At 39.7% G+C, this 19,730-nt stretch overlaps 1 protein-coding gene across 1 annotated transcript; it reads right to left on the reverse strand.

The window, feature by feature from the left end:
* Positions 1–2,666: 2,666 nt before the first annotated feature.
* On the reverse strand, positions 2,667–17,132 carry riok3 (RIO kinase 3 (yeast)). The gene is made up of 13 exons (XM_062521196.1): positions 16,774–17,132; positions 16,259–16,374; positions 10,344–10,486; positions 9,898–10,005; positions 9,690–9,799; positions 8,946–9,089; positions 8,428–8,555; positions 7,347–7,529; positions 5,125–5,284; positions 4,210–4,290; positions 3,895–3,984; positions 3,619–3,726; positions 2,667–3,426 (listed from the first exon to the last, which is right to left on the reverse strand). The coding sequence occupies exons 1-13, from the start codon at positions 16,807–16,809 to the stop codon at positions 3,313–3,315; spliced, it is 1,521 nt and encodes a 506-aa protein (XP_062377180.1). The 5' UTR covers positions 16,810–17,132; the 3' UTR covers positions 2,667–3,312.
* Positions 17,133–19,730: the final 2,598 nt, after the last annotated feature.

Raw genomic sequence — 19,730 nt, forward strand, 5'->3', positions numbered from 1 at the left:
GCATTATTTAAAAAAGCAAAACGGAAGGAAACATGTTTCAACCAGTAAATGGTCAGGTGGTAATGGTTTATAGTACTATGAGCAGTGAACAAAACACGAATAACCTACTCCACACATACCTACTTGAAAACACAAATCCTCTGAAGGTTTCATACACCCCGTAAAGTTATTATGGTTAGGTAGGCTAATGATTATGAATTCGGCAGACGTTTTTGTCCAAAACGACTCACAAACAACAACGCACCCAGTCTACAATACAATAGTTAAATTAAAAGTTAACAGTTTTAAAAAGTTATTAAGACTATTAAGGAGAATAGCCTAATAATAAGGCTAATGTCAATGTAATCAATAGCCTAATGAGAATAAATAATAGGTAATGATAATGATATAAACCATAATTAATCAGAAACACTTAATTAACAGGCCTAGTAGGCTAGTGCATGCTGAACAGATATGCCTTTAGACCTCTATTGAATAAAACTATCACAGGAACGGAGAGCACTGGGCAACTCATTCCACCAACAAGGACCCACTGAGGAAAAGAGTCTTGAATGTGGCTTATGGCTGCATGGGCGAAACAGTGAGCAGTTGGAGATGCTTGAATTGAGATAGCAGGGAGCAGACCCTGTTTTCTATAGGCCAAGGTGAGACATTTAAATGTAGTTCTGGCCAGGCCACTAAATGGACGTGTATCCATTGGAATAGCAGACAGAATGTCAGACTCATTTACAAAGCTGCCAAGTTGTCCTGGAGGGCGACAAATGGCCACCAAATTGGAAGAGCTCAGTTGTCATGATGGCATGATATTCAAATGAGCTGTGGTTCTGAGCAGGCAGCAGCTAAGTAGCCCACATCTCCAGTCACCAAAGATTATTAATATTGTTGTTATTATTATTATTACACTCTGAAAATGGAGTAAACGTCCAACAACCAGAATGAGACATCACACACAAATATAGTGTTTTGATTTAAAGGGGGAAAAAAAACATCATACAGCATGACTAGGCTATGTCTTCAAATGTTGACATTGCCTAAAACTAAACACACATCAGAAATATGACACGTTTGTGACCCCTTTGTCTGACATAGCATGACCAACACAGGCCATTCAAGGCTACCATTACTCTCTACAAGGGCAGTTGTACTATTGTTACCTGGGAATTTGTCCATGAGTATGGCATGTTGACATTGGCTATGAAAAATAACATAAGAAACATGATGTTTGTGACACCTTTGTCTGACAAACCATGACCAACACATGCCACTCAAGGCTGGCATTGCTCTATATGCGAAGGCAGTTACGGCTTCTTGGGAATTTGACAGTAATCCTGCTTGAGGCCAATATGGTATTACCATGGAGATCCAGCATAATGTGACAACAGAGCTTATGTTACCTGCTTGTTTTTGTCTCATGGTCTGCAACTCTCCTCCCACCTGCCACACCTGTTCCTTTAGAATGAGAAGGAATTAATCCACAGGAGGTTTTCTGGATTTCAGGGAACAAAAACGTTGTAACTAAAATTGTTGTGAGAATTCCTTTTAAAAACTTAAACTTTACCGTGTTCTAAGGGGCTTTGGCTGAAAAAGCGTCAGCCAAATGTCACAGAGACTGTACCGTAAAATAGGCAGATATAAACAAGACCAGACTTATCTATGAATGAAGACCATTCAAAATTCCCAAGCATCCACACAATAAAAGACCCACTAAGGAATTGAAGAGTTTTACCATAACAACAAGGACCAAGTTAAGCAGCTTTCATTCACTGAGTGAGCAGCTATTAGCAAAATGTTAGTGTGAGTTCCAATAAAACAACTGACACAGCATTTTTCAAGTATAAAAAACAAGCTATGGCCGGCTAACATTAGTGACCGCATTTCATTATACTGCAGATACACACTGATGGAAAAGAGAAGTGACCAGAACTTAATATAATCCTGTTTCCCGATAGTTGTGGTGCTTGTAAAACTTTAATAAAAACAGAATGTGATAATCTGCGAATCTTGTAAAAACATACTTAGCTGTAAAAGGATCAGGATCAAATGTTGGAACTGAAACCTTTGATTATTTCAAGAGAAAATATATAGATCATAAGGTTTCATAAAAAAATATCATTTTGAATTTGATGCCAGCAACGCACCTTTAAAAAGTTGGGACCGGGCAACACAAGACTGGAAAAGTTGTGCAATGCTAAAGTAAGCACAAGGAGGAACATTCACGACTACTGGAAATTAGATTAAATGGTACATGGATGAAATAGGAAAATCTGTGTGCTAATCTTGAGAATGCTCCTCAATGTAAACTTGCAAAGGATTTAAGCAAACTATTAAACTACAAAAATATTCAGAGAACCCAGAGAAATGTCTTTGTAAACAGAAGACAGGGCTGTAACAGGGCATTAAAAACAGACCCGTTTGTCATTGCGTTGACTCAGAACTTTCTGATAACCATCGTCTATGAGCAGTTTGATGCTCCACCCACAAACAATGGTAAAATCACTTACATGAAAAAAACTATTGGTATTTTGTCTTTGTTCTATAATATACTGATTTGCAAATCATAGCATTCAGTAGTTATATTTTTCACCTAGTATATGTATTTTTTGTATTGTAGAGGTCATCAGCAGATCAGATAATACAAACCATAAAGAATGACATATGCAATTGCATGAAGTTCAAATATTTATTTTCTTCACACAGATTTTGACAGGACGGCACATATGCAAAGTAAGGTCTCAGTTGTCCTGTAGTAAAAGCCTTTGACTGTTATTCCCACATACCAAGATGAGACAGGACAGCAAATCCTACCTGGGTGAGTATGGCATCTAGTTTCCATTCTGGAATCAGTTTCAGCTATGCTATACTCACAGAAATCACATATTAAATGCTTACAGGCAAAATTGCATTCAATAGTAGCCAGACCACTTGGTAAAACACATCATTCACGAAAAGGACACTCTATGATGACTAACAATTACTGAACATATTTAATTTTTTTTTTTGGTTTTTGGAATTTTCTAGTTCACACCAAAAGCTGTCATTTTGACTTCACCCAACCAGAGTTATGCAGAAACAATGGTTTATTACATACAAGTGCACAATTATAACATAATCATGTGCTAGACTGATGTGCGTACATTTGTGTGTTTGCGGTCTTTCTGACTTCTTCCTGCCACTCAATAACAGCGGCGGAAAGTGGCAGAGATGGATGATGGCCTCTCACATCTGGCCAGCTTACGGACTCATCCGGCACTTCAACATGACAAGTGACCACAGAGGGTCGCTGCTCCATTCAGCACCAAGGTTGCCTTGTTGCTAGATATCCTCATTGTTCATCTTTAAGAGGGGAGGCCCATCGTCACTGGTAGGGAAAGTCTTCTTGGTGCGCTTTTGCACATGGTCCTCATTCCTCTTCTCCAGGGCTTCAATCTATGGGCAATTTAAGTAGCATTTTAATTAAGCAGGGAAATATTCCTAGTGTTTTACTGTTGACTTCAAGGTGCGACCTCTAGACATAATTGCACCACCTTTGGCTGCACCCATTTTGGCTGCTAATAGTGATGTTTGTAATTACATTGTCTTAATCACATAAACAACAATGAACAAAAACTGAATTCTGACCTGAGCCAAGAAGTCTGCCTCGTTGTCACCATTAATCTGGAGCCCAGAAACGGCATTGAAGAGTTCATACACATTCATGACATCTGCCACCCCTGCCTTCTCAAAGAACTGCGGAACGAAACAGGGAGACACTGTGAGGAACCATCCATTTCAAGCTGATATACCACACCACTCACTCACAACGCTCCTGATTGATTCATTCAAATCCATACTTCATTCCACAGAGAAAGACAAAATGGTCTAAAGGAATTGGAACATTTTGAATCCATCACTTACAGTGGAAACGTTCCTACAATCACGGAACAGGAACTCCAGGCCATGGGGATGAGTAGGCTCCACGGACTGGCTCACATCAATCAGCCACACCTGCCACACAACACACATTCAGATAAGACATTCAACACATGCTGGGTGTCTTTACAGCTTATTTGCATACTCCAAATTCAGCAAATTCTTAAAAAAAAAAGCTTGAGGATAAATTCAATGAAAATACCTAATACCCTGTCTGGACAAAAATCCTTTTCCTACAGCAACATTTAAATAATCACACCAGGAACAAGGACAATCCGTTGGCTAATAGTAAATCCTCACCTTGCGTTCATGCCATAGCATGTTGTATTCACTCAGGTCAGCATGGACAAGGTTGCACTCCCGATACAGCTGCTGCATCATCTGGGACATCAGGGGAAAAAACAATGTGCTGAAACAATGCTAAAGAACACCACACAGCTGTTCTTGTAAAACGATCATGAACAGTGAAACCATACCATAGTAAAAAAGTTAAAGAAACCGTATGTAAGAAATGTATTTCAATTAATCATAAAATGGTCCTGATGTTACTAGATATTAAGAAATCAAATACTTATATCACTGACAACATTTTCTAATCACAAAGTCAGTAGTGTTTTGGTATCCGGGTTGCCAGCTCTGCTCTAGGTACCACAGCTGCGGTGTACACCACTCTACAGTATTTTGAAAGTGATTGCTGTACCAGTTTTGGCCAGAATCCGACCTACGGTTCCTTTAAAGAGACCCTATGCAACTTTTTCATAGTCATAAAATCGCTTAGAAATTGTTGTTTTCCTTGACTGACCAGTTTCATCGAAAATAGTAATATTTCCTCCCGCCCCCAGGGTCCCTATCCGCTATTGCAACCTTGCCGTTTCTGCAGGAGGCGATCGCTCATTGTTTACATCTGGAAGTCTGAGACGCGTAGGGAACAAGAAGAACCACGCTTGCAATTTATAAATATATATACTGTATATAGCCTATATATGTAGAAATATACACGCCAAAGCAGTAGTTTCTCTTTAAATCTGCTCTCTAACAGATGTTAACCAGTCCTGACTATATATAGAAAAGAAAAAAAAAAAAAAAAGAAAAAAAGAAAAAAAACACCACATTCAGAACCGCAAGTTATTTCGCTGCTTGACATTAGTATAGGCACCCTATGTTAATGTTAATACGCAGTATAAGTAGAACGAGTTCCTGCCTCCAGCTACTCACGTCCAGCACTTGGTAGTAGGCGAGCTTCATGTCGTCGCTGCTCAGCAGGGCATCCTTCAGCTTGGGCGCAGGCACATGGTCCTGGCCAATGAAAGACATCACCAGGATGTGCTTCCTCAGGATCACAACCTCTGGGCACTGGATGCCGACCTTCTTCATTCTAAAAAGGAGCAACACAGCTGGAGTAATTTCGCCTTCAATTCCGAGGGACATGCAACTAACTGCTTTGGCAACACGCCATTAGGGTTCTGTTTTTGATACTTCTTCCTGAAAAATGACTGAAGCACAGAACAAGTCTCAAGATCAGGTTGCCTCTACTTGAGTTGAGAGCCTATTATCTGAAAATCATAATCTAGATGAGAGGTTCTCATCCTTTTTGGAGCTAAGGCACACCAAAAGTCAAATGAAAACACCAAGGCACACCAACCTACAGTATGGTTGCTGATGCCAGATGCATTATTATAGGCCAGGGGTGTAACTGCTTGTTTGTGTGTGCGTTGTGCTCTCCTTTCTGGCCAGGTCCTGCCTGCTCCTGATTGCTGCATGAGGGTTGTGATTGGGCAACTTGGGAAGCGTGGTTTTGTGGACTTGAGATTGTGGTGTGCTGTAAGTTGTATTCTTGTGTCGCTTTTTTAGTAGACCGTTGGCATGTGTGTTTATTTTCCTTTTTTGTTAACTTCTCTCTCCCATTGGGAATGTATGTCTCTGCATGCCCCTTGGCATTTAACTATGGCAGGTGTAACAGTGTCCATGAGCTGAACACAAATGATAGGCAAATTTTTGACATTCACAGAAGGTGATTTTACTCTCAACACAGGAATGGGTGCCGTCAACGTAGTAAGAGTCTGTTTCTTTGTTTGCTTTTTGCTAGAGCAGGCAGGTGACAAAAGTGGTTAAATCTAGCAACTACAACCTTAACGACCATGCTTATGGGTGGTAAACGAATATTTGTTGCATTGTTGCGAGTTTTGCCTTAACTCTTTGAATGCCGCACTGTTTTTGCAAGCTATGTCCCAGAGTGCCGGCAAGCTAGATCATTTTTGACTTTTTTTATAGAGCCACAGCGTATTCTATGTTATAGTTATGGACACATACTATGGATCATTTGAAACGTGAGACTCTGAGCTCTCAGTGGGTGAAAACCGTTTATTTCTACGTGTCTCCATTCCTGAGAAATCCCAAGCTAAACAGTGGCTGGTTTTCATCAAAATCCCTGTTTTTCTTCTAGAAACGGAGATATAAGCCGCTTTAAGACAGACGTACATTTCCGCAATGTTCACAGACGTTTTACGGAAGGGGCTTTTTTGTTGTTGTGCTGTCTGAATTCATATGTCCGTATATCTACAACCGGAACCTTTCCTGCTGCCGACCTATGTTGTATGTACAGCTGCTATGTGAATGCAATCGCGGAAACTTGCACTTGTCAGTGATGATCAAGGGAAGTGTTAGCCTATGTGTATTTAAAGCGCTCTATGTCAATGAACAGTTCGATCTCTCTGACACACTGCAGGTAATGCAGCAAGGCTACCTCTTCCATAGCTTAGGCTTCTCCCGTGGGTGGTTCTCAAACTCTCTCCTCGATCCCACTGATCTATAACAAACACTGGATAGACTATCCCATTGTTGACCTTGTATTGACTTGACGTGCCTGATAAGACACAATTAATGCGGCAATATCAATCAAATGCTGCGTTGTGATATAATGTCTAGATAAAATGTCCAGATTGTGAGATTTCATGAGTTTTCGATCATCATCTACTTCAGTTCTCTTCATGATAGACTTCAAAAAATCCCACATAAGGCGAGTTAGAGTGTCTAGTTTCATAATGTAAAAAAAAAAGCGAAAAACGCAATATTGCGTTTTTGGCACTCAATGAGTTAAAGGAAGAAGTTGTAAGCATCTGACGTTGTGATTCAGAAGTTGTGTAATTGTTGCATGTAAAAAGATCCCTCATTCCCCTCAGTCCATGAGCTAGTACATGAAGTTCTTCAGAAATCCACATACACAGACACAGACACAGTTGAGAACTACTGATCTAGATCAATCGCCCCCCAAAACCCACCCCACCCCAGCTGAAGGCTTTTAAATTACTCATTAGCTATGAATAAAATATATTGTCCTATTATGAATATCAGAGACTCAACTACAATGTTGTCCACAATATCCAGTTCTGGTTTAAGAAAAGCCAATGTACATAAGACAAGACCCATTTGTAACATACCTGGCCAAGTTGTGCATCTCCTTCTCTGCCCACAGGCGAATGACCTTGCGAGGGTTCAGCTTGCTGAAGCGGTCCTTGAAGCGGTAGTCATCCTTAATGTATTTGTCCCGGTTCTTGAACTCATTGAGTGTGGTCTTGAAGACCTTCAGCACAACCTCCCCTGGGACTGTTTTCTCCTCCATGCTGAGATCAAACAATGGCAAAGCAATAATACAAGTTAAGTATAATAATAAGTACAGCTTTCTACATTAAAAGGTACACTATGAAAGAGTTTCACCTTAATAAGAAGCACATTTTATGGTAAATGGACTTGGAATGGGGGAATTGTTCACCTTGCATAGCCACACAGCATGGCAGTAACAAGTCACTAACGAGAGAACCAGCCATGGAACTTCAAGAATAGTCAACCCGAGGACATCTTGCAAGAATCCTTACATTACATTACATTATATTACTTTGTCAATAGAAATAGCTCTTGGGAGATCATGTTTGCCTGTTGTCATTCACCTCCACAGCAAAAGCATGGATGTGAATTGAAAAACAGGAAAAAATATGAAAACAATTTAATGACTGAAGTTCTTGTGATGGCACTTTTGCTAATAAAGGGTGGGTTGCACCGTTAAGGACAGAGCAGGTGGTCACAAGAAGGGAGTCGTTTTGCTTTATGGCAGAATTGTGAGGAGATGTATGATTCCGTAGCCTGCGTGTAAAATGCGACAAACTTCTAATCAAACTTCACCCTCTGTCCACCTTACTAAAAGACGACAAGAAAAAAATCATGTTTATGAACTACCATAGCCTGTAGAAAGAGATGCACATGCTCAATACACAGAGCGTTTACAAGCTAGCGAGCGGTCCGTCAGTCCTGTTCCAATCAAGAATAAAGGTAACAATGTCTTCAAAGAGCCCAACAATATGAACCTTAAATGATTGACTAGATCAAATGGCACAAAGACATACCAGCAGAACAAAAGTCTTTAGCAGTGTGTTTTGTTGGTAGGCTTAGGCTTTGTAAAGACATCTGGTAGGCTTAGGTTATGTAAGGACATCTGTATTGTGGGAACATCTGAAATGATCTCACCTTCCACCATCAGCATGGAACACCACAGACTCCTTCCCAGTGCTGATGCAGCCATTAATGTTCTCCAGGATCCCAGCATTCACCATCTTATACATCAGCAGTCTAGTCTTTGGGTCCACTGCTTGCTCCTGGAAAAATAGCATTACCGATTGATTACACAAGTGGAATGTGGTGATACTTCAAGGCCATGTTGGCTGTGTTATTTACATTCTTTACCACAGAACTGACAATAGCATCAAAAAACCATAGCTCTAATTCTCTGCTCTAGTCATACAGCAGTTACAGAAGCTTCAACAAATGTAACTTGTGTTTAGAGGCTGACCTCAGTGAAAAAAGGAAATTAACTTCCCAAACGAATGACCTCTCTTGATTTAAATGAAAATTCTCACTGAGTAAGAAGAAAATATGGGCAACATATTCCCCGAGCACACACCAAAAACAAAACAAAACAAAATGGCTGTGGCGGATATTCAACACTGAAGTAACAGTTTGCTGGAGGACGAGCAGCAGGCACTCACAGCAGTGGAATGCTCCTTCTTCTCGTGCAGCCGAGCGCTGCGACGCTGCTCACTGTAACAGTGCTGCTTCAGAGCGTTGTACACCTGGTTAGAGAGCTTCAGGTCCATGCCGAGCCCGTCACCCACCTGCACCTCTGGGGCAAACTAAAAGGAGGAGGATTGTTTATAACACATGTCCATTTCTAGAACAGATAGTTCCGATCCTTGATTACGACTGCCTGAATCGTGTTCGAGGCATCATAACCCTACGGCTTGACCGCATTTCATTCTATACTTATCCACCGCCACAAAAACAAAAGTCAGAGTTGCTGTGTCTCAACATTGCTTAGCAACCATTCTATTCTATTTCTTGGCGGAAGAATGAATATCTATGAATAAGTCGTTACATTTCTCCTTGCTGTGTCTTTATTTTATGAAATTTTGCCAGATATGTAGTAACTATTTTAGAAAAACTATAAGCCACTGGAGTCCATTACAGGTTACACTGATTTTATAACAGGTTTTAGGCACTCCACATGTGCATCGTGCCTAACAACGCCCCTTAGCTGTTCTAAAATCAGTGAAACGTACAGCCTCTCGGGAGCTTATTGCTTAAATATTTATTTTTCAATGAGCAAAACAAGTCCTGGCAGTTGGAAAGTACTGTGCTTAATCTCATACAAGAATACCTGGATCTCCTAGGGTATACAATGGAGCATTCAGAACACAAACAGGAGATTAGAAGGAGGGGGGACAAAAACTCACATGTTCCATGCGTGCTGTGTTCTTCCTTCCACAAACCACCTCATCATGTTTAGTGGTGATGTTCTTGCCCTTCCCAGTGAAGCCCTTTTTAGGGGTGGTGGTTGGTTTATCTAAAGGGGAAAAGAATCCATAGAGGGATACCGTCAATGTTTCACTTGTTAAAATTGATTGTAGACGTAGGATTGTAATGGAAGGTAAGCATTTATACCAGCTCGATAGGGGTCATTACGGGTGTCCTGCCAATCAACTTCATCCTCAGAGCTGTCAGTCTCCTCATAAGGATGAACCATGCGGTAGTTTTCAAAGGATATGGACACTGTAGACACAAGACAAACAAAAAATACAATGTTTGGGCTCACTTTCAAAAACACTATGGTGCATATGTTGTGCTGCCATCTCATCGGATGACTGGAAATGTGACTGTGACCATTTTCCAAAACATTTACATGCAAATGACAGTGGTTGAAGTTTTGGCTGAACTGTAATGCTGGCCTTGGACTGTCAAAGAAACATGTAGCCCAGTCATGGCTCTGGCACGGTTGACGTTATGGTTATGGTTATGGGATTTGGCAGGCGCCTTTGTCTGACGTAATAGCTGACTAGCCATCCAGCATCCCAGGTGCTATTGTGGATCTTTAGGGCCTGCACGCTCACCTTTGCTGTCTCCATTGAACTTCTTCTCCTCTCTACGTAGCTGTGAGTCAAACTCCTTGTCAAACTGCATCTGCAGCATCTGGGCCAGCATCAAGTCACTGTCTGTTTCAGCCTCTGGGGAGGTCATAAGTTCCACATCCACCCTAAGGAAACAACATAAAATGATCAAGTCATCCTGACAATACAGCAATCCTCTGACCTTTGTTCCTGAACAAGTTTAATACCAGAGGCGTGGACGCAGAGGTGTTGCCCATGCCAACTTCAGCAGCGTCAAGTACATCATCAACATTACACCTGGGGTTTCTTATCTATGCGAAAGGAAATGGGTTGATAATCATTAACCGTGCTCGCGTTTGTCATCTGAGTGGATCCTGTGATCTTGTGATGAATCCTGTGATGTAGTTCATTATCAGAATCAGCTATACTGGCCAGGTTTGCGTTAACAAACAAGGAATTTGACTCTGGTTAATCTTTGCTCTCAAAGTACTACACTCAAACAAATAAAATATATAAAGAACTTGAAAAGCACTCGGAGAGCGCAGACCTCCGCCTGTATTGTTCTTCCTAGGTTGTCATACATTTGAACCTAAACTATTCAGATCGCCACCACGTGGCCATACCATGCCATTACACCACTAAGCGAACCACATAAACGGCTCCGGAATCCAGACGGAATTACGGATCACTCCCAAAATGTAATCGTTTCTTCCTTGGCTCATCGAAATCCATCCATCACTTTTTGAGTTATCTTGCTAAAAAACAGACAAACGGCAGTCCCCGATGAAAACATATACCTCCTTGGCGGAGGTAAAAAATAAATAGACACGGGTGAGATGGGTGAGATAGGGCAATGCAATGCAATCCATCCATTACTTTTTGAGTTATCTTGCTAACAAACAGAGACAGACAGACAGACAAACAAACAAACAGACAAACCCCGGTCCCCGATGAAAACATCTGCCGATGTGCAGCTCCAGTATGAAACCTCATACCAAACCCCAAAAAAGACGGGCAAATTGCTCGAGTGCTGTAGTGTGAAAGCACCTAAAGCGACATGTACAATGCACCTAATGCTAACGTTTTCGTTAATGTTGCCTCATGTTAGTTAACATTGGCTTAACCTTGGTTAGAGAGATGTTGAACATAGCCTTCAAACACGTCATTGACTTGGAAAACCTTATTCATTTTATCCTCTTTAGTTGGTGTTGAGGTCTATCGTCTAACTTTATCCCGAGCAGACGCTTATCTCGGTTGAAATGTGGCTGGGAAAAGGGTAAAAAATACACACGGTAGCGCAGCTTCTTGGGATATAGTGTGTCGGAGTTGCATGTACCCCATGCACACCGTTTGACCATTTAAAACTTAATGTCAAGAAAAAACATATAAAAACGAATGAAAACTGACTAGCATTTCAATGGACGTGGAAGCCGAAAATGTCAGAGTGTATTATATGCGCACTGTGATTGGTCATCGCGTTCAGGGGCATGGTTTAGCCATAGGTCAATTGTCCAGAGGGCAATATGAGTAGCCTAAACAATTTAATTTGCTCCACAGGAGCTAATCGAAACTATTGCGTCATCATCAATGACATTTCAATGATTGCATTTCAACCTCGATATTAGCCGTGTTTTGCAAAATACATAGAAAGAAATGTGAGGGTAAATAAATGTTTACTCACTAGGTACTGCATAGCCTAAGGCCTTGATAACATTACAAATGTCTATAATGGCAGCGTAGTTATGTGTTTGAAGCCTATTGGAACTCCTTCGGGCATGTTCCAGTCAATTGAAGTAGCTCAACTATCAAACTACTGCAAAACATGTAGGTTATCTGTAGGCTACTAGGATTCAGAGATAACTATGGTGGCTGATCCTGATATGGGCAATAGTAGTGCTTCCCAAAAAAAAAGAATCCCATTTAGCTTTCATTTGCACCAACCAGATTTCTATCACTCATTTGCATGTCTCACACACAGAGGTTAGGAGGAGGAGGAGGAGGAGGCAGGGGATAGCTGCACCTCCGAACCTCAGGTCTCCCTAATGGAGCTGGGGAGCAGGAAATAGCACACAACTAATGCAATTAGTGGGCTTAAGTCGATCACACCACAAATTACCTCTTAAAAGCACATTTCATTCATAATATGAAATTAATGAGCCCTGTAATTTCACATACATGTTATTTATGCACTCACACAGCCACACACCAGAGAGACATGCATACTAGGCCTATATGTTTTTACATTTTTAGACAATATACATTTAGAGCAGGAAGAATTACTGTTCCTTTTTCATCTCCATGAAGGGAAATCTAAAATGACAGTTCCCCTATTACTCCTATCTCCTATTCCTGCTCATGTTTTTGTAGTGTGTGCCTACTGCAGACTAGTCTGCCACTGCCCTTCTAGTTTGCCAATGCCTAATAAGCCAACATTAAACATGTTTTTTTTAACTGAAATATAAACTCTTAATATGATGAATGGAAACATGAAACACTGTAAAAGCAATTCACCCTGCCATCCAAATGGCCATTCACACATTTACTCCCTAACTCTATCTCTCTCATACATATCTCACACGTGTACCTCATCCCTCACTCAATTAAAGTTGATTTATTAGCATGACTGGACATTTCATTGCCAGTTAATAAACTTGTTTAATTCAAAACCAGTATTCACTATCCTTTGTAAGAGAACAAAACCTACTTTGTTGGTCTTTGGGCTTATGATTAAGTGCTTTCCAGATTCATGGAAGTGGCTATATCTTGCTCCGCCTTAACAATCTTTGATGGAAGTCATTTCCTGTCCATGGATGCTTAGATTAACAACATCAGCGCCATCTATCCGTAGACCATAATCCGTAGTTGTAGCAACAACAACACATTGGTATTTATTTCAAAATAATTGAATAAGAAAAAGGATACAACATATAAGATAGTAATTGTTGCACTTTTTGGGACCTCTATAAAGTAATTAAAACACAGAAATGCAAAAACTTGCAAAAAATGTCTGGAGCTCTAAGGATTAATATGCAGTTGCATAATACAACAGTGACTTGTTTCGGAGTCGAAAAAAATGAGGACTTGAGTCAACTTGGCTTATTATAATAGGATTATTGCAATGGACTTTTCACAGGCCTTCCTAAAAAGACTATCAAACAGCTTCAGATTATTCAAAATGCAGCAGCTAGGGTTCTCACAAAAACAAAAAGAACTGAGCACATTACTCCAATTCTTAAATCTCTGCACTGGCTTCCAGTAAGTCACAGAATTGACTTTAAAACACTTCTGCTTGTTTATAAATCAGTAAATGGAGCAGGACCTAAATACCTATCAGACATGTTTCAGCAGTACACTACACACCCTCTCGTCCTCTCAGGTCTCAGGAGAAAAACCTCTTTGTAAAACCTGCTGTTAGAACTAAACATGGCGAAGCAGCTTTTAGCTGCTATGCGGCTCAGCTCTGGAACCAACTTTCGGATGACATTAAAAAGGCCCCAACTGCAGCCTGTTTTAAATCTAGACTTAAGACCAAATTGTTCTCAGATGCTTTCTGCTAACTGTCTTAATTATTCCACCTTGAGTCTTTTATGTTAATTAGTCTTTATTGATTTTATCTTGATTTATGCTTTGTTTTTATTTTTCTATTATGATCTTTCTATTATTATTATCATATTATTATTATTATGCTTTGCACATCTATGCTTTTATCTGCTTTACTGTTTGGTTTTTGTTAATGTAAAGCACATTGAATGACCTCTGTGTATGAAAATGAAATGACTTGACTTGACTGGGACCTCTCGGTCTTGCCTTGGGACTTGACTTTTGACAGTGGCTTGTCCCACCTCTGCTCGCCTCATCACATGCTATACTTGTTTTATTTTTTTTAATCAATCAATCAATGCAACTATCATACTGAGTGTGTGTATGAGAGTGTACAACCTAGTCTGTAGCTTTTTTGTATCAAGTTCCTGGCTTCTGATTGCTAAAATGGGACCATGAAAACGTGTGACATTAGTCTCTGGAGTGGTCATAAATTGCATACCCCCTGAGGTCACTGAACGTCCGCTTATCACATACCGCCCTGTCATTGTTTTTTTGTTTTTAATCCATCGATGCACTGATAATACGGCGTGTATATGATGGTGTATGTTTAATGTTCTTTCTTTCTGCCAGTAAGGAAGGAACTACTAATACATTTTTTTTTATCACTCTAGGGTCATTCCACCTCAATTCAACAAATGCCTTCTGCTTGACCATCTCAGATTTCCTTCAAAAATGTACCACCTAGAGAGTAACCATTTAAACTAACTTAGCCAAAATATTAGATTGGTATACCTAATACATCCAGAGAAAATTTTTTTTGAACATGGTACCCCTCTTCTGATTTTTGGCACATTGGCGCCCTCATCTAAATCTGCAGGAAAGTTCAGATGTCATTATCTCAAAACGTTTTCAAGCTAAAGACTTCAAATTTTCTGTGAATAATGATTGCTACCTATAGCTTCCACATATTCATTTGTAGGCCGTATGTGTTGACACTGACTGTGTTTCAATCTTGTGAAATCAGAAGAAAATTTGCAGATTTTTTTCAACCCCCCACATTGGGTGCCCCATTACACAATTTATGAACAAAATGTTTGGCAAATGGTTATGTCTCTCTACAGAAGTGTTTAAGCTGTCTTTGAAAAAGTAATTAAGAGGTGTCTATATTGCTTTTTTGTTGGAAGTATTGTAACACAAAACAGAAAAATAATCAATTACAGAGGTATGCCAAGCTATACCAATGAATTGAACACATCTCCAGAAAGAGTATGAAATGGGCTTTCAGACAGAATCTTATTTTTTAAATATTGGTCTATTACAACAATTAGCGCTGTTTTTTGTGCCATTATTTCATAATCCTTGTCTTATTCCTAAGTATCAGATGTTTATCTCATACTGTTGAACATTTTTTTTTTTTCGTTTACTTGCTGGGTGATGAACAAATAAAATATTTCCTGTATTTCCTCAATAAATTGCTGCTGTCACTATTTAATGCCACTAGATGTCACCATTTAGTGATATCAGCAATTTGCTGTTATAAGTAGACCAATATTTAAAAAATAAAATGTCAATAACCATAGCCATAATACCATCTTGAAATGTCACCGTCTGAAAGCCCATTCCATACTCTTTCTGGAGATGTGTTCAATTCATTGGTATAGCTTGTCATACCTCTGTAATGGGGAGATACAATATCATCCAAATTGATCATTTGATCAGTTTTGTGTTACAATACTTCCAACAAAAAAGCAGTATAGACACCTCTTAATTACTTTTTCAAAGACAGCTTAAACACTTCTGTAGAGAGACATAAGCATTTGCCAAACATTTTGTTCATAAATTGTGTAATGGGGCACCCAATGTGGGGGTGTGAAAGAAATCTGCTATTTTACTTCTGATTTCACAAGATTGAAACACAGTCAGTGTCAACACATACAGCCTACGAATGAATATGTGGAAGCTATAGGTAGCGATCATTATTCACAGAAAATGTGAAGTCTTTAGCTTGAAGACTTTTTGAGATAATGACATCTGAACTTTGCTGCAGATTTAGATGAGGGCGCCAATGTGCCAAAAATCAGAAGGGGGGTGCCATGTTAAAAAATGTTTTTCTCTGGATGTATTAGGTATACCAATCTAATATTTTGGCTAAGTTAGTTTAAATGGTTACTCTTTAGATGGTAAACGTTTGAAGCAAATCTGAGATGGTCAAGCAGAAATGTTCTCTAAAATCCATTGAATTGAGGTGGAATGACCCTCTATATATAACCTAGCCTGTATAACTTTCTTTGTACCGAGTTCCTGGCCTCTGATGACTAATGGCACCATGACAAATTGTGACATTTGAACCCTTACAGAACTGCTGAGTGACTCACTCTGGACACATTGGGAAGGCGTTGTTTTCGTCATCCAGTTGCTTGGCCAGCTGTTCACTCATAACGTCGGACAGGGAGCAGGGGGTCTGAACAGGTCTCACAGCCCCCCAAGGACTCTAAAATAAAAGAGAAACGTGTCAGGAGAATATTACTTCCAAACAAGAGTTCCCTGAACAACTCTGTCAAGTCACGCGCTAGTAAATGCAACCCTCTTTGCTAAACGGGCTGAAGCTTTCAGTGATGGGGTTAGCGGACAGAACTACCGTGTCTTATTGTCGATTAAAAACAGACAGCAGTATTTATTGAGTGTACAGTTGTCTAGCCAGCCTTACCTTTCACCGACTTCTGGTGACGACAACACATAATTGTTTTAGGACTAGTGTTAGTTCGACGCAAGCCGAAGAAGCCCAACCTTATCTCGGAGTGTCATCTTGTTAGCTTGCAGGCTAACGCTATATGTTCATACGTTCATGTATAACGTACATGTTGGCTAGTACACTAGTCAGATGACTTACCTTTACTTCTTTAGGAGAAACTTCAACTTGATCCATATTTGCAGTCAGCAGACGGGTTGTTTATGAGGTAATTGCAGTTTATCAAGTAACAGAAAATAAGTTCGTAACTTGGCACGTTCTCGGAAGCGTCAAGTTGATTGCTAATAGCAAAATAAGTGCTAAGGACTATCGTTAGCTGAAAATAGGTAACGTTAGCTGTAATAAAAGGCTGAATAATTCCTTTGATAGGAGAAATACGACAAAAGAATCACGACACGTGATATAATATGTATATCTCAATGTCACTGTTAAAAACAGTATAAACGATATTAAAATACCACCGATACGGTCGAGCGAGTAGCTATCTCCAGTGGCTGAAGTCGTAATATGGAAGGGGAGGACCGAAGAAGCAGGATATCAGTGATTTTGAAACATAGGCTACTGTGTTTGTACCGCCATCTCATGGTATGGAATAGGAATCTCTAGTCTAACTGCTGGCAAGATTGGCCAGGAAAGATTCTTGACTCAAAAGACTAAATCTTTCAAGAATCTATCCCAAATCTTATAAAAGTCTTGTGGTGTGAGGATGGCAGTGTTCCAATCTGTATGCAGAGGCAGCCATGTCTCTGGTCTCTGCATTTAGCCCGTTTAATCCCAACAGTCACAATTGTGACTGAAAATAAAATTTTGCTCCTGTGCCTTTAAAGATGTCAAGGGTCTCAGTTAAATATGTGAAGTGCCAAATGTGTAGTGTAGGGGAGACCGGGGATAGTTGTAACAGGGATAGTTGTAACATCACCATTTCCACAGAACAGGAATAAGATATTGGACATAATGATCACATCAGCATGTTCACCACTCCACTATACCACATGATTTTTAAGCCTATGTCACCCGTTCTAATTTAGCAAAGGAAAAAGTGATTTTGACATAAGAAAGTCCAATTTTTCACCACGGCTATATTTTTCTTAGTACTTTTACCATTGATGATACAATCACATGCCTCATATTATATTAAACTGTAGTCTCTGACGCAAAACATGATGCATTTCATCCAAGCATAAACCAAAGCACTAGGCCTATACAGCAAGATACATATGGCTGTCAGGGATCGGGGTAGGTTGTTACACTCAACATGCATTCAAATTAGAACAATTGCTAGATTTAAAAAAAAAAAAAAATACAGCTTCAGTATTGAGGGGTGGGGGTTGACCTGTCCTACACCTCACTTGGAAACTACATCCTCTCCCTTCCAGATGGCCTAAAATTGTGTAATTTTTAATCATATCATGTAATTTCTCTGCCATTGTTTTTGTCAGCTGTAGCTTATCAACTCTGGGACATCTGTAGTACAAGTTTTGTGCAATGTTTTATACTATCCAGTCAAATTTACACAGAGAAACACACTCAGACTCACAAACACACCCCTACACACATCTCACACACAAAAATGCACATACACACAACCACATATACCACGGCTACTCTGGTTATGGTCATTCAAAGAGAAACTAAATTAAATAAACTGTTTTCTTGTGTTCATAGACCTATTTCAATGCCCCAAACATGTTTTTGAAACATATTGCATGGTTTGACCTCTCTTTTTCTGTCTTTTATCTCACTGTTACAACTTACCCCAGTGTTACAACCCACCCCGTGGTGGGGTCGTTGTAACAAAGGATCACCTTTTATTTTACATAAAATTACAAGGTCTGTAATTTTCTTGCAGAAATTTGAGTTGGTTCTCTCTGAAGTAGACAAATGTGGGTATTTGGAAAAAAAAAGGTTTTAGGATTGTAGCTACAAAAATGAGTGAGTTACAGGTGCTCGAAAAAAAAGTGTTACAATCATACCCGGTCTCCCCTAATTTGTCACATGGTCAGAGCTGCTTATGTTTTGCTTGCACCCTGACCAGATAATTTCCACCCAAAAGCTCCCAAACTAAAGCTTAGAAAAGTATGTTTATGTAAAAATAGGGCAAAGAGTTTGGCTACATAATCTTTAAGGTGTCTAGTATGGAGGGATGCAAATGTAAATATGTGAACTTTGTTCAGCGTTCTCATAGCATGAGTGAACCTGAAGACGTTCACAATTGTGACCAAAACTACAGAGTCAGATTTTGGGGATTTTCTCTTTTTTTGACACATTTCTTTGTCCAATCATCTAATTTCCAATAAATTCCAAACAGAGATGATATGGGGACATTGTCCCAGGTCTGTTACATTTAAATGTGTATCAATAGGCCTACTCAACATTGCCTCTGCAATTCTCTGCTATATTGTAAGTGTGCCGATATTTACATAGAGAAACCATTGTATCACACTATTATACAAAGCTACCGTAATAGCTAATTTTCTATGTTCTTTTTACTTAATTTTACTTTCAGTCATTCCCATATAAGATCTAACTGACTGGTCAGATTTTACAATCATACCTCAAAAACAGTAAATCATTGTCCTTAGCCTATTATATTGCATGTCACATAGGTGGTGGGGGTTGTAATCAACTCGCCAGTCAGCCTGTTGAAGGCAAATTGGCTGAATGTACGCAGAGACTTGCAGATTACATGAATGACACTTCGGTGCTAACATGTTAGCTATAGCTGAAGTTGCTGCTATGTATAGCAGGGGTCTCCTAACGTTAGGACTATGTTCAGTTATCGTTTGCAATCATTGCTCTCATAGCTGCCTTGATTTGAGAGTATGACTGCATATTATGCTACCGGATGAACGGATACCCAGCTGCTGACATCACGTGAAAATGCTAATCTGACAGTTTCAATATTTTGAAGTTATCTGTTTTGTGCTGTTAAAAGTGGTAAAAATGGTAAAAGTCTTAAACTACTCAACTGTGTGTGTGTTTGTGTTTTATATGTGTGTTTTATGGTAGGAAAATGTGGGGGGGAGAAGTGGTTGAGGACTGCGCTCCCATGCCCACACAGCTGAAGTACCCTTGAGCCCTACTAACCCCTCACAGCT

The sequence above is a fragment of the Sardina pilchardus genome, chromosome 19, assembly GCF_963854185.1.
Source record: "Sardina pilchardus chromosome 19, fSarPil1.1, whole genome shotgun sequence".
Taxonomy (NCBI): Eukaryota; Metazoa; Chordata; class Actinopteri; order Clupeiformes; family Clupeidae; genus Sardina; species Sardina pilchardus.

Excerpts from the sequence above, each read along its gene's own strand:
- riok3 (XM_062521196.1), bottom strand. The coding sequence starts at position 16,809 with ATGGATCAAGTTGAAGTTTCTCCTAAAGAAGTAAAG. Across the intron at positions 4,291-5,124 it reads CCTACTACCAAGTGCTGGAC|ATGATGCAGCAGCTGTATCG; the intron begins GTGAGTAGCTGG and ends CTGATGTCCCAG. Across the intron at positions 3,727-3,894 it reads ATTGTAGGAACGTTTCCACT|TTCTTTGAGAAGGCAGGGGT; the intron begins GTAAGTGATGGA and ends TTCGTTCCGCAG.